Source organism: Anticarsia gemmatalis, chromosome 1, assembly GCF_050436995.1.
Source record: "Anticarsia gemmatalis isolate Benzon Research Colony breed Stoneville strain chromosome 1, ilAntGemm2 primary, whole genome shotgun sequence".
In the NCBI taxonomy this organism is placed as follows: domain Eukaryota; kingdom Metazoa; phylum Arthropoda; class Insecta; order Lepidoptera; family Erebidae; genus Anticarsia; species Anticarsia gemmatalis.
In genome coordinates this window covers 4,497,319-4,512,500 of record NC_134745.1, presented here as the reverse complement: position 1 = coordinate 4,512,500, position 15,182 = coordinate 4,497,319, and the positions used below count along the sequence as shown (strand labels likewise).

The window sequence follows — 15,182 nt, the reverse complement described above, 5'->3', positions numbered from 1 at the left end:
GTTTCTTGCATTTTAAAGAATGACATTCGTTTTTATTTTTGTAATTAATCTTCTATAAAGAAAAATTATACCTGGTGCCAGTATTATATACCTACATAAAGAACATAACATCACGCTTGTTATAGTTGTATCCAGTTTTACCAATCCGAAGGTATAGTCAGAGGCGTGTGGAATACACGCCATCAATATTGATAGTACCCAGGATCTCGTGTTCAATCGTATACACTACCACCCAGAACACAGAAGCAGTTAAAGCTTTTAAAGTACAAAACTAAGGGCTTATTATAGGGGTAGGTAGCTAGACTAACGGACTGCAAGAGGAACCATTATCTTTTTTTAACAGGATTTGGTGAAGATTGCGTGTTTTAAAAACGAAATATGTTATGTCAACGCTGTCAATAACGGAAAACGAGAATTGACAAGAAGTGTCAAAATTACAAAAATATTTTGCTTCGGTCAGTGATATTGCATCAATAATATTATATTGTTACTCAGTAAAACAATCGCCATCAAGCTTAGTCATATAGATAATTAATGTAATACCTATCCCGTGCTTACGATGGGAGATACAAGGAGTAAGTGTTATATATTCTTCTGTTTCTTTGTGAGATAAAATAATGTCATTCTAATGTGATATTTTATTATTTTTAGTTATAACAGCTTCAGAGCGAAATGTTCTTCATAAGACCGATAGTGGCGGCATGAGGTTTCAATTGAAGGTTCCACTACCCGGCCTAGGACCAGCACTGACATTCACTGCTAAACATAATCCATTCCTGGAGCTATATAAGGTGTGTAAATGTATCTATTGTCTTTGATAAATACCTCTTTACTCTGAACTAGGTAATTAGAATAAACATATTTTTATTACAGATCATAATTGGACGTCAAACTAAAGTTGTAAACATGACAGCACAAGATCAAGATGTGACTACATTTACACCAAATAACACTGATTTCCATCATTTCCAAGAGTTTTGGATTACATGGTACAATAAGAAGCTCAGGATGGGCGTGGGGGAAGAAGAACAACCTTTCCTTGAATATGTGATGCACACTGATTTTGATGTGGGATATGTGCAGTTTAACACTATGAGTAGAAACTGGGCACCTGTGGAATGGATTATTGAAAGTATGTTGTACTTTTACATATGATATTCATTTGCAATTGTAAACTAACATTTACTTATTTGTTGTTTTGTTATTATTACAGCCTCACCAGTAATGTTGAAAAAAATACCTCCTATCAGGCTTGAGGAACGGCTCGAGTGGGTAACCATGGAAGATAATAAATTACCAGCTGATGCAATGATTGGTGGGTTTGAAGATGAGCCCATTTATATTGCCCGGGCATTTCATAACAATTCCCTTTGTCCAGGAAAATATGTACCTTCAAAAGGTATGGCATTTTTGGCCTGGGGCCATAGAGAGCATGTGAAAAAGGATTTTGAGGTAATATTAGCAAATAATTATCTATAATTGGTAAGTAATTTATTGAATTACATTATTGTTCTTTTTATTTTTCAGATATTATGTGGTTACAATGCTAAATGGATTAAAACTAAGCTGAACTACATACCCACAAATGCTTTTGTTGGAGGAAGATCTGAGGTGCAGAATGAACCTCTTTACATAGGCCGAGCCATGCATGAAGGTAACCTCTTACCAGGGAAAATACACATTCGCTATAAAACACTCTTCCTACCATATAAAGGCAAAGAGGTTGAGAAGTCTAATTTTGAAATATTAGTCATTCCACAAGATGGTATACCACAAGCAATACCCTTTGATATGATGCAAGAAGTTTAAAAATAATTCAAACAATTTTAAAAACTGTAATGAGACAAAGTAATAGCGAAATAAAATAATAAGATGGAAGATTCTTATTGGAACTTTTTTATTAACTAAATTCTTCTTTTTATTTCAATATAAATATTATAGAGATTAATTTCTAACCTTTATAGCAAACAAGGTGGCTATGATACTGGAGAAAGAATTAAGATTTACGAAAGCTTATTATAAATTGTTTTGTTAATACAATTATTGAATCTTCAGTAATAACCAACTGGTCTTAGCAACACTTTGCAATAAAACCTTGTATGTTTATATGATTTTTAACACATTTTTTGAGAGCATACAATGCACTTAACCACTGTGGTGGATTCAAGACCTAACCCCATCCTCATTGTGGGAAGAGAGTTTTGCCCAGCAGTGGGACAGTAATGGATCGAAGAAAAAAAAAACCAGACTGGAGACAATGGTAGAGTAACAGCAGATAAAGGCTTATGAAAATCTATGTTCATATGAAGGTTCTTGGGTTCACTTACAACATTTTGGTTGATTTTAAAACAAAGTCAGATTTGATAATATTTAATTGGTTAGGCATCTACTTTTGGCAACAATTATTATAATATTCAGTTTAACTTTAGTAATATAAATCTATGTTTAAATGTAAGCATTTATTGTTTTGTAACCAAATGTTTAGTGGTCCTATCTATACATGTCTTAGAATAAAATACTACTATTAGGACTCTGTGTATCTTACAACTTATATCAGCGTAAACTAGACTAGAATTAATGATTAAGTGCAAGTTTATATCAATATAACATGATAATATAATCACGAACACTATATGGTACTTATTTTAGTAGGATTTATTTTCTGTTTTTAACCTTTCGTATGCCGGACCCGCGCCGCGTCAAAAATGTCCCATGTGCCGCGTCATTTCAAACACGCAATGCGTCTATATCGCGCAGATCTACGGTCCGGCCATACGAAAGGTTAATCTAATTTCTTTGATTGTAGTTTCGTAAAGTAACCATCAATCATTTTTAACTGACGTCAGCTTTTTATAGATGTTATATTATTCGATAGCTTTGTAAGTATTTAATATCTAATTGTATCTAATAAAAAAATAGATGTGTCAAATTCTAATGTTATTTGATCTCATGTAGATTGGCTGTGTATAAAATAGCATTACTGGATTTTTTGTAACTTTCACATAAATAGTCACAAGTGTTTATAAAACTTGTTTTGCATCTTACAAACACTATCTTTTATTCAATAAAAAACATTAAGATGTTGTAATTTATGTAATTCAGAAAATAACAAACTTAATAACATTAATCGTGTTAATTAAATGGGAGGTATAACAATATGGTTTTTTAATTTCTTCTTAGGCGACATTTAGCGAATAATCCACAGCAAAAATAATTTATACACTTTAAAGTGCTTCCACAAAAAAATGTGCATCTTCGTTATAATCAACGGAGGAGTCATGGTCGTCGTCGTTGTCGTCATCCGATTCCAGGTTCATTTCCATATGTGGCACCAATAAAGTGTTGGCACATCTTCTCTGTTCAGGCACTACTAAAATTTCATAATTCTCCACTCCAACTTCTTTACCCTCATACGCTACGTAACAGACTCGGTGTGAGGGCTGAACTTTGCCAGGAATGATGTGACCTAAATGTCTAACTCTGCCGACATACAGCTTCTCATGCTCAATGTTCTCTGAGTGACCACCGACTACTGCTCCAACAGGTATCCTGTCCTTCGATGTTGGAACCCACATACAATCGAAACCACATAATACCTGCAACAAATATATTGAAATTAAAGAAAAATATTTATAGAAGTCAAATAATAATAATAACTAGATTTTGCTTAAATATTCATTACAATGTAGTCAAGACACTTTTCTTTGCTTTAAAGCAAAGCATTCAAGTTAAAATTTACATACCTCATATGTACTTTTGTTATGGGACTCTCCTCCCCAAGAAATGAAGGACAAGCCTAGGGAAGGTACAAATTTTCCAGGAGTGACTGAACCTCTGTGTTTGCTTCTGATTACATATAGATTCTCCTTTTCATACCCTCCAATAAGTGCACCATCTGGTGGTAGTACATCTGTGTCAGCCTCTATTGGTACCCAGTAAAGTTCTCCCTCAGTTATGGGTTTGAGAGCAGGCTTTTTTATCACTGGTGGCACTGAAAGTAATGATAACATGATTTTTAGATTCTTCCCTCTTTTTCAGCACCTATATGGGGTTAAACAGATGCTAAATATCTTTCTAATACATCCAAAGATGTCATGTAATAAAGTCATATGGCGATAATAATATGTGGTGTATGTTGCATACATTGTTGCTAGCTTCTGCTTGGGACTTCGCATTCTAAAGGATTATAATAATCATCTGTAAGTCAAATTTCTTCTAAATCCATTCAGTGGTTTTAGTGTGATTGAGTAACAAATATCCATCCAAACATTATACAGGGTGTCCCAAAACTCAACGATAATCCGAGACAGGATGAAAGGCCAAGTCATACCGGTTCTAGGAAAAATTAAAAAAAAATTCCATGTCACTTAGTTCAGCAATAATAGACACTTTTCGAAAAAGTTGAAATTCCACACCCTTGATCGCATTTTCAAGTCCTGTGATCACCAATGTCACAATTTCGCTGTGTTTTTTTGAATTTCGTGATCTTCATTAAATATGCTATTAATCGTAAAACAAATGAATGCACAAAACATTGTTAATTTCATAAAAAAAGTAAAGTTTTAGTGAGTCATGGTTCACAAAAATATCGTTAGCTAACTTTGACGCTTCATATTGAAAAAAAAATGTACTACACTACCCTTGGCAAGTTATTTCAAAAGTTGGCGCATTTAATCAAGATTTCAAAATGGTGCAACACTTGCCACTTTTCTTGCCATTAAAAATGTTATTTTTATTTGAACGACGAGTATCCTCGAAAATGTATCGGACGCAGTGGTACAATTGTATGGCCTCCTCTTTCCCCCGATCTAAATCCAGTAGATATTTTTTACTGGGAATGCATAAAATAAAAAGTCTATTCAAAATCAATAGAAAATCTATCAGAACTTCGCCAGAAAATTGACACAGCGTCAGAAGAAATAAATGCAAGGAATATTGCTTGACTGGTAAAAAGATCTTTTGTACGCCGTTGCAGAGCCTGTATTCGTGCCAGAGGAAAGTAATTATTTTTAGTAAAGAGGTAATTGAGTCAGTCCATAACCAATATTTAATGTAATAAACATAATAGATAATAATAATAAAAAAAAAAGAATGAACGAACCATCGTTCTTATTTAATTATTCTCCTTAAACTAAAGTAATTCCGAATTGTTTTCCTCTGGCACGAATACAGGCTCTGCAGCGCCTTACAAAAGACCTTTGCACCAGTCAAGCAAAATTCCTTGCATTTATTTCCTCTGACGCTGTGTCAATTTTCTGGCGAAGTTCTGATAGATTTTCTATTGATTTCGAATAGACTTTTTCTTTTACGCATTCCCAGTAAAAAATATCTACTGGATTTAGATCGGGGGAACGAGGACGCCATACAATTGTACCACTGCGTCCGATACATTTTCGAGGATACTCGTCGTTCAAATAAAAATAACATTTTGAATGGCAAGAAAAGTGGCAAGTGTTGCACTATTTTGAAATCTTGATTAAATGCGCCAACTTTTGAAATAACTTGCCAAGGGTAGTGTAGTACATTTTTTTTTCAATATGAAGCGTCAAAGTTAGCTAACGATATTTTTGTGAACCATGACTCACTAAAACTTTACTTTTTTTATGAAATTAACAATGTTTTGTGCATTCATTTGTTTTACGATTAATAGCATATTTAATGAAGATCACGAAATTCAAAAAAACACAGCGAAATTGTGACATTGGTGATCACAGGACTTGAAAATGCGATCAAGGGTGTGGAATTTCAACTTTTTCGAAAAGTGTCTATTATTGCTGAACTAAGTGACATGGAATTTTTTTTTAATTTTTTCTAAAACCGGTATGACTTGGCCTTTCATCCTGTCTCGGATTATCGTTGAGTTTTGGGACACCCTGTATATACATACATTCGCATTTAAAATTATAAGAACTGTAGCCATGCAAATAACAATTTTAAATAAAATCTTTTTACTTACACTCAACTCTCCAAAACACTGGAAACTGGTAGTGTTCAGAAATGACAAAGAAGGTAATGTATTTCATGTCGGTTGCTTTACAATTGCACGCTACAATTGGATTGTTGTGTCCTTCACCACCAAGCCGGATCCCATCCCCATCCCATGATAGCCAGAACCTTCTGAACTCATGAGGAGTTAAAATATTTGGTGTCTCTGCTACTTCCCTAAACTCCCTTCCATGTAGCTTTTTAATCCAGGATCGGCGATCATTGCCAATTGCAATCTGAAATATGAAAAAGAAATGGATGTGTTACAGAGGCTTCTCCAGGCTTTCCACTTTTAGCAGGATGGATGAAAATTGATTAAAGAATTTTTATTTACCCTATAAAATAATTACTCACTCAGTTATCTTTAATATTTGACATGAGTGGCAAGAAAATAGAGTGGGAAATGGGGAAATTCCCTAGCAATCAATGTATCAGCTAACTAGGAATAACCCACTGATATCACAAGTATTTTATAAATGGTATTAATTGGTAATTGGTAAAAATTTAAATAGTGATGTTAAAACAACAAAATTGGTAGAACGCACATATGAAAATTAATAATGATATAAAAAGAAATAAAGGAAATGAAAAATAAATGCATTGTGTTTATAAATTGTGTATCTGTTACTAAAAAAAGAAAATATTGAGCTTTGGTCATGGTAGTAATGTAAACATTAAAACTAAGTGTCTATAGTTGGTATTAAAAATATTGTAAAACATGAACTCTCCTTAAAAAAAATTGTGAGTATAACCAAATCACAATATAATCAATCAACAATTAGTACAACATGCCTAATACAAATCCTGTTATTTATTGGTGTTACATACAACATTGTAAATATAAGATTCAAATAAGTAAGAATGATTACTTATTAGAAATTACTAAACTAAATTCAAATAAGTATGAATCAAGTTAGTATTAAATATTTTTCGTATATTAATAATATCACCAGTCAAAATCAGAGTGTACGCAGGAAGTGCACTGTTAGAGTATGTTATATGTTTATACATAGAACTCACCAAAAAATCACATTCTGGACCAATCTTCTTTGCTAACCCTATGACAGCATTTCCTGTGGTTTTAATCTCGAAGCTTATAGCACTGCTTGTAATTTTATAGAACACTTTTTGATATCCATGCATCGTAACAAATTCTGCAAAATAAAGATACAAAATGACTCATATGGACAATAATATGGTGCAATTTACATCCTAGAAACAGGAATAACTTCATCTGTATAGAAGCTAAGAAGTAAAAAGATATTTTTCCTAATGATTAACTCAATATTTTTATGTGTAACAAAATAAAAATAGTTTAAAACAGTAAAATACTCACCAGCTATATCACCCATTGTGAATTGTATTCTTAAAGGAAAAATTAAACTTAAAGCTAGAAAATAATACGTTATAATAAACTTTCTGTTCTTGTCTTCTTCCACTCCTAAATAATAATGGAAATAAATTATTTTAATGACCTAGGTATCGAGTTAAAATATTTGCTGTAAAAGCTTTCGGGTGTTTTTTGCTTTGTAATAAACGTCAAAATCAATGATACAAATGTCATTACTGTCAAGTTGCAATTAGAGTGTGGCACGAATGCTATTTTTTTACAACAGCTATTTTACACCACATATTAGCATAACGAAATCTTGTTATAATCAATTTTGTTATGATTGTTAACGGACGGTTAAATTGTATGTTACAAATTAAGTTAATGAAAATGCTATTTTCTAAAAATGCTGAAATATGTAGGTATGTATTTTATTGCCTCCTACGCAAGTGGTCGAAACCTCAAAGGTTCGTACCCACGATCGCACACTACTTGACTTTGTAGCTAAATGTGCATTTTTAACATTTAAAAATGTTATAACAGCCGGCCTGATTGAAATAATATATTAATGGGTGTTTAGGGAGTTGATAAAAAACTCATTAAGATTAAATAAATAAAAAATCGTTAAGATTATTTCAAGTAAATACTGTCAGTTTTTCAAAAGATAATTTCCTTTGAAACTTTAAAATAAAGCATCATATTTTTAGCAATGTACTAACTATTTTTATTACTCATCTCTAACATGCTGTCAAACATATTATGTGTTACCAACCCAAGAGACAAAAATACGATGTGCTTTGGGCTTTATGAAGAAAAATTAACGTCACAAAACAACAATATCACCAAATGTTCAATAAGTGTCTAAAACATTTTATTCTAACTCTGTTCTTACGCTTTAGAGCGCTTCTAGCCAATAACTGAGAACAAAAATTATAACGGATAGTAGGTTATCATAAAATTTTATAGGTATATATATCTGATTTTATCTCGGTAGATATCTATGCTCCAAAAGAAAAATATTTATCTTCGGTTTACTACGGGTTTATTAAACCGGGCTTCTCAGTATGAATATTTTTCCAGAGATTTCATAATGCACTTTACCCAGGCTTACGTTAAACTCTGATTAAGGCTTTAGCTCGTCCTACTTTCTCATGTTATGAAAGTAGATTATACCCTACTGTATTAGGAGTTGTAATGAAATCAAACGATATTATTTTGGTAAATACTTTAATAATAAATTAACAAAAATATTACTTATACATGTCGTTACTTAAGTGGTACATAACATTACAACATTTGATAAAATAATATTATGCAGTGCATTAAACAGCGTTCGTACGAACAGGCACAGCGTGACTTTTTATGTACTTTGATTATGCACCACTAGGTTTATTGTTGCTCATAAAAGTGTGAAGAAAGCAGTTCTTCTAAGTTACACGTAGGTACATAAATCCTGAGATTCATTGGAATAGTAAGCAGCTTTTTAAGGCATCAAGATTTGGTACTCAGGGAATCCGAGTTCCTGTCCTGCGAAGGAGATGTAGCATACGCCGTGGGATTGTTGCACCTTGCCGGTGGTGAGGCTGCCCTCGTGCTCCACGCGGCCGACGAACAGCGGCTCACCGTCCTCGGACTCACCACCACGGAAAGCTCCAGGGGGAACGTTCGATCCACTCGTGGGTACCCAGTTGTTGGGGCCACCGACCAGCACCTGCGAAATTGTTAAATTAGGTAATTTATGTTCCGATATGTTTTATTAATATAGCTTTTTAGATTTCAAAAAGTATGATTTTTACCTGGTATTCAGGCTTGCCGTGCTCCAGACCTCCCCACGGTACAAATGTGACTCCATGAGAAGCTACAAGTTTGCCGGGAATCACTGCACCTTCGTGTTGGGCCCTGGCAACGTAGATAGGTTCGCCGTTGCAGTCTTGTCCACCAACGACTGCGCCGGGGGGGATGGCGCCACCGGCGGCGTCTACCCAGGTACCGGGACCACTACCACCGACGGGGGCAACTCCGGGATAGCCGGGAGGTGCAGCGTACAAAGGTGCGGCAACAGGGGCCGATGGTTGCACTGTAAAATTGAAATTATCTTTAAACACCAGTAAAATACAAGCGAGGTAGTGAAATAAAACTAGTAAATATTTACAAGCGGAATTAGATTATGAAAGTGGCAACGTGCAAAGTATTTGTTTCGATGAATGATAAAGTAAAAATGCTGATGAATTTAAAATAAGTAAGTAACAAGATAATGTATTCTATATTTAGGTGCTCTTTGCGGTTACGGATTAGAGTTATGTGTAAAGTACCTAGTAGATACACGGTCTATCAATGGTTTTAAAAGAGTATGTAAAAAAATATTGAATTACAGTTTGATTCATGCAATCAGCAATGTTAAGATATGAAAAACCAAACACAACATAGAAAGAAAATGCGTGTCGCAAACCAAAATATAAAAAACAACACCTAGGCTTAGTCACAAAATGTACCCAACAAAACATACCAACAATCAGTTTGAAATATCCAGATGCAGACGTCAAGCCATCACAAATTTTCAGTAAAACACATTCAACAACACAAAACACGCAATTTCCTCAACTAGACGACATTTATTGTTAGCTTGAAGTTTTAAATACTAAAATGTAGTGTCCACAGTGTTTCTAAATTAGTCGTTTATATCTCTTCAACCAAAAATGTTTTAAAAGTTAGAACACGCCAAATGTGAATTTAGAATTTAGCAATTTACATCCAAAGCAACATCCACTATTTGGAAACTCAACGTGACTGCCCGCCCGCGCCGCTATTGAAATGATGAATGCGCCACTGGCCACGGGCACCCCAGCCAGTGCGGATGCCGAAGTGTGTGATATTGAATGGATTGGGGTCCACCCACTCCATAAGCGTAGCGCCTGTTTCTCCATCACGCACCATCAGTCTGCCACATCTCCATTGAATAAGGAAACGCTTGAACTCGTTAGGGTTCACAAGTCCTGGAGTCGGTACTGTTACCTACGGCCAATAGGTTGTTTAGACATCTAGCCTCATCGGGTAAATTTTAAGCTACCGTGAACACGACATTTATACGACATACTACCTTTTCTGGTTTCTGTTTGCAGTATCTAATAACCGACTGGGTGTTCTCCCAGCCTCCAAGCATAATCTCGTATATGGGGTCCACCTCGGCGGGCGCTTGCGTCAGGCACACGTGGCAGTTGTGAGGACCGCGGAAATCAAATCTCAGGGTGCCGTTAGCGACGGGTCCGAATTTATATTCTAGGCTGTCTGGAGTATTGAATTCAGCACCATCTGCGTCGACAATTTCGTGTATAATTGCATGTTGTTGGGTACACTTCATGAACGAATGTCGCAAACATCATTGAATGACATACCTTCAATCTTCCAGGTGCCAGTGGCACCCCAGCCGGTGCACACTCCCACGAAGGCGATGGGGAAGGGTTCAGGGTCCGACCAAGAAATGAAGGGAATGGCTTCACCGTCGCGGCCGGCGGAGATGATGCCGCCATCCCAACGGACCCAGAATCCACGGAATTCACCACCGTTCAAGATGTCAGGGGTCTCGACTTCAACTTTTTCTGGCTTAGTTCTATTCCTCCTGATCACGCTTTTTGTGTTTCCCCAACCACCAATGAAGACCTGAAAATTGGTTCCATAAAAACAAGTTAATATTCGCCAACTCCATTGCTTTATTATTGTAGGACTTTTTAAATACTTCTATAGAATTACGAATGTTCCACTAACGCGTACTCCAAAATCTAAAGCAATTATATATTTTTATATAGGTTTTGATAGACATTGTCTAAGTGTCTTAAACATTAAATGATCTAATGATGGTACATAGATATGTTTAAAGATGTGTACCTCAATCATCGGGTCACTTTCTTGGGGTCCCATGGTAAGGGCGATATGGGCATCATTAGGCGTCCTCACTTTGAACTGCACGGAGCCACTCGATACCGGGAAGAATTGGTATTCGAGTTTATCCTCGGTGTTTATATCTGAAACACAACAAAAACTATATTAGATACTAGCTGACCCGCGCAACTTCGCTTGCATCACATAAGAGAGAATGGGTCAGAATTTTCCACGTTTTTGTAACACTTTTTACTGTTACTCTGCTCCTATTGGTCGTAGCGTGATGATACAAAATATGCTTTTTTTCACGAAAAATATTCTAAAAATTATTTATATCTCTTAATATATGTAACGAAGTTGCGCTCAGACATATCCGTCATTTAAACAGTTGCCATGACAACGGAATTTTGTTAATTTAATGTCATTATAATGTTGATTATTCGCGACTTCGTTCGCCACCTGAATTTTCCCGGGAAATGCGTCATTTTCCCGGGGTAAAAAGTAGCCTATGTCCTTTCTCGGGTATCAAACTATCTCCATACCAAATTTCATGCAAATTGGTTCAGTAGTTTAGGCGTGATTGAGTAGCAGACAGACAGACAGACAGACAGACAGACAGACAGAGTTACTTTCGCATTTATAATATTAGTATGGATCATAAGCTTCTAGTTTTATGTAGAAAATTATTGACCTTCCACAGGAGAGGTCAATGACTCGATGTCATATCAGGTGTATCAAAAGTCTGTCAACATTTCCTGAGTGCTTTCGTAAGTTTCAATTAAGTCTAACGTTATACGGTCGTTGCCTTCCTACGAGGCGTCACATAGCACGACTCTAAATATAGGCTGGAATATTTGTATGCGAGTAAGGAGGTGTCTCGCTAGCCGCTCTGCACCCACGAATTCCTAGCCACTTTGTATCACGATTGTAGTTTGGAATCGATGCTTTACATTGCTGGTTACGTACACAACATGTTTTACTAGAACAGTGGAAACTGCGCATTGGCGTCTGCGTACTAGGTCCAGTCTTGTTTTCGCTCATGAAAGTAATCCAGCAGAATGATGTCATCCAATCAAATCAAAGTGGTTACAACCTACGTGTCTCTGTCTGCGGTTGTGTATTGGTAGTATGTTAAGGAAGTTGATTTAGAGCAACAATTTACCTATAACATATTGCTCAAGTGCCTTAACATAAACTACCTACATACCACTATGTTTTCGAAGTCAATACCTAATTGTAAAGTATTCTAACGGGCAACTGTACGCATTCCATTTATATTGCACGGTGTTACTTGGAAAAACAATTAGAACGTTTAATATTCCGTAGCTCATGTTTGTAAATTGAGCTCTATGTCTAGAGCTAACACTAAAACTCCTACTGAAATAAATTGATCTTACGGTTTTAAATTGCTATCAATGCCAAGAAACGCGTTTAAGAATTATGACGCGATAGACTTTTATTTTTATTTGAGTTCATCTAAGAATCTATAAGTTTGCCTACAATATCGTGTTTAACAGATATTAAAACATGTTTCGTGTCATAACAAGCGTAACGATCAATAATCATAAAATTGACGACAAAGTTGACAATTCGTTTCAAACACGGCTTGTGTTACAAAGTAGTCCTTCGTTTGTCATAATGTTTACATTTTATGTTTTGTCACATTGTTATGTTAACGTTATCTTCCGTAATGTCAGCGTGTCTTATTTTACGTTGCCTTGTGAGATTGATTAGAACTCTTTAGCTAACTGACTTAACTTATGTGCAGGTATTGGTACGCAAGAAGACAAGACAAAAGTCACCAAATGCATTTAAAATAATACACAATACAGCTAACATAATATCAAATAAAAAGTTTCCTGAAACTTCAGTAAATGTAGTAACTTTCGTTGCTGACTCTACGTCGTAAAACAGTTATTAATTTACAAGTACGAATTTAAAACAAAAAACATATTTATTAAATTAATTAAAAGGTAAAACCTACACCATTTATTTTCTTATTCCATAGAACACATCCTTAGATTAGGTAACGAACATGCCATGAGTGATTCAATATAATTACCTATTAAACTTGTTTATCAAGCCGTACAGGTAGGTACCTATCATGGTTTAATAAAATATGAATAATTGTGTTTGCGAGCATCTTTGTGTAATTAATTTCAGAATACGAAACTTGGTAGATATGTGCACAGTTATCATATTTGCATGTAATTAAGGCGTGCGACTGCCGTTCTCTGAATTTTCAATGCACACGACGGGAAAACAGTTAGGAACAATAACATTGTCACATCTGCAAACAGAATGCTAACCTTCGACAGACACGTACTTAATTGTGCATGATCTCATCCGTTTTCGACGTTTATCTATCATATAATATCACAAACAAACATGGAATTAAAAAACCGGCTAAATGACAGATAATGACCGAAATTCTTTAGCGAAACGTACCTACGAGTACAATCTACATCGCTCTCTCAAGTTATTTGCGTCTGATGTTTATATGCAAGATCTTTTGTAATAACAATCAAAATATTCTTTCATGTGAATTATATACGGCTATCTGGAATGTTTTGTATTGATTGTTTCAAAATTTTCTATACCGCATCACCACACCCGAGGTTGGCCTTGTGCCAAGAAGATGTCGCCGGCCGCACCCGCCGGCCGGTCGGTATTTACAGCACCCGGTTTGTCAAAACAAAACTAATACAACTTGATTCTTAGTTTTCTAAAGGAATCTATCATTCCTAGAATATCTAAGACGTCGCACTACAAAAAAAGAAGACCTTGAAGCAAAAATTCTCGACTTTCCCAGAAAAAACAAATTTCAAAAGTTTGAGTTCGTGTTTTTACAGCCGGTGTTGCAACTAAGATTATTTAAAAAAAAAATGTTCAGGTATAATTACTCACCCATTAAGTTAGACATGATTATAAAATGTATTTGATTCCTTCACACTATTTGAATTCAACGTACGCAGTGTTCACCTCCACTGCTCTTTACTAACTGAGAAACACACGACCTCGGTGCTGGCGCGGCTACGTAACTAGAGATGATGTCATACTATAACCCAGCTATACACGAAAGAAGCACTGAACCAGTCCACCGAAGCCGTCAAAACCATTAGTGTGTAATACGACATAATAATGTGCTAGACGTAGGAATGAGATACCTAGTCCAGGATTGGCTAAATCTGCCAACGTTTCTGCCAAAATATCCAGTGTAGAACACACCAGTATAACTTGAATTTAAATTGTCCCATAAAATTCGAATTAAGTGGATGACGTGTATATACAGACAACACCTTTTCGCTATCGATCTGGTTTTGCTGAATAAAGTTTGGTACAAAACGGAATGAAATATGGCCATAATACTGGTTTTAACGTGGGATAATTGTGAAGAATAAAGCTGGTATTAAGTTAAGCCCCAGACATTAAACGAATCAAACAATAGTCGACCTTCACAGACCCTAGTCTTGGTCAAGGTTAATATTATTACGCCATAAACACTTAGATGACTATTTTTATACGACTTCAAAGAAATCACAATTAGATATACGTGCGATTATATCTAGTTTCAGAAATAATTATAAGGAATTCAGAATTCTGTGGTATTAATATATTTTTCTCCATTCTTGCGCTGAAAGAATTTTCTTGGTCTGTAATATTATGGACGTTGAGACATATTCTCTTAAATTTTTTTATTATAAGCAACGAAATTCTTTAAACTATTCTCATTCAGTATTTGCAGCTTTCGTACGAGTTACTCATGAGATACAGTTTTTAACACCCAGGTTTTTATAAAACTCTCATAGATTAGACTGCAATATACATTGTATAGGTGGTCTTTTTATTTTTAGACTAACTCCGCCTACTTCTTTTTAGTTTTTCAAATTATCTAGACACATGACAAGAAAAGATATATGGCATTGAAATTCTTGAAATATTGTTGACTGAAAAACAGTTTAATTTATCTTAGAGTAGATATTTTGATCGT

The 15,182-nt window shown here is 35.2% G+C and overlaps 3 protein-coding genes across 4 annotated transcripts; 1 reads left to right on the top strand and 2 right to left on the bottom strand.

The window, feature by feature from the left end:
- The first annotated feature begins 418 nt into the window (after nucleotides 1–418).
- Nucleotides 419–3,156, top strand: LOC142972562 (uncharacterized). Its single transcript, XM_076113788.1, has 5 exons — nucleotides 419–575; nucleotides 652–791; nucleotides 874–1,132; nucleotides 1,214–1,452; nucleotides 1,528–3,156. Exons 1-5 carry the CDS (start codon nucleotides 560–562, stop codon nucleotides 1,807–1,809), a joined length of 936 nt encoding a protein of 311 aa, XP_075969903.1. The 5' UTR covers nucleotides 419–559; the 3' UTR covers nucleotides 1,810–3,156.
- On the bottom strand, nucleotides 3,079–7,525 carry LOC142972553 (uncharacterized). Its single transcript, XM_076113776.1, has 5 exons — nucleotides 7,322–7,525; nucleotides 7,006–7,139; nucleotides 5,957–6,221; nucleotides 3,744–3,991; nucleotides 3,079–3,596 (listed from the first exon to the last, which is right to left on the bottom strand). Exons 1-5 carry the CDS (start codon nucleotides 7,335–7,337, stop codon nucleotides 3,225–3,227), a joined length of 1,035 nt encoding a protein of 344 aa, XP_075969891.1. The 5' UTR covers nucleotides 7,338–7,525; the 3' UTR covers nucleotides 3,079–3,224.
- A 1,000-nt stretch (nucleotides 7,526–8,525) lies between these two features.
- On the bottom strand, nucleotides 8,526–14,257 carry LOC142972403 (uncharacterized). 2 transcript variants are annotated; one of them, XM_076113493.1, is made up of 7 exons: nucleotides 14,099–14,257; nucleotides 11,198–11,334; nucleotides 10,708–10,972; nucleotides 10,413–10,624; nucleotides 10,099–10,327; nucleotides 9,112–9,392; nucleotides 8,526–9,026 (listed from the first exon to the last, which is right to left on the bottom strand). In XM_076113493.1, exons 1-7 carry the CDS (start codon nucleotides 14,112–14,114, stop codon nucleotides 8,799–8,801), a joined length of 1,368 nt encoding a protein of 455 aa, XP_075969608.1. In that variant the 5' UTR covers nucleotides 14,115–14,257; the 3' UTR covers nucleotides 8,526–8,798. The 2 variants fall into 2 exon arrangements, with proteins under 2 accessions (XP_075969608.1, XP_075969617.1); XM_076113502.1 differs by lacking the exons at nucleotides 10,099–10,327; nucleotides 10,413–10,624.
- Nucleotides 14,258–15,182: the final 925 nt, after the last annotated feature.

Bases quoted from the DNA above. Each gene is read 5' to 3' on its own strand.
- LOC142972562 (XM_076113788.1), top strand. The intron at 792-873 runs GTGTGTAAATGT...TTTTTATTACAG, and splicing joins CATTCCTGGAGCTATATAAG to ATCATAATTGGACGTCAAAC. The intron at 1,453-1,527 runs GTAATATTAGCA...TTTATTTTTCAG, and splicing joins ATGTGAAAAAGGATTTTGAG to ATATTATGTGGTTACAATGC.
- LOC142972553 (XM_076113776.1), bottom strand. The intron at 3,992-5,956 runs GTAAGTAAAAAG...CATTACTTTCAG, and splicing joins AGTGTTTTGGAGAGTTGAGT to TGCCACCAGTGATAAAAAAG. The intron at 3,597-3,743 runs GTATGTAAATTT...TATTTGTTGCAG, and splicing joins ATAACAAAAGTACATATGAG to GTATTATGTGGTTTCGATTG.
- LOC142972403 (XM_076113493.1), bottom strand. The intron at 10,973-11,197 runs GTACACATCTTT...ACCAATTTTCAG, and splicing joins AAAGTGACCCGATGATTGAG to GTCTTCATTGGTGGTTGGGG. The intron at 9,027-9,111 runs GTAAAAATCATA...ACAATTTCGCAG, and splicing joins ACGGCAAGCCTGAATACCAG to GTGCTGGTCGGTGGCCCCAA.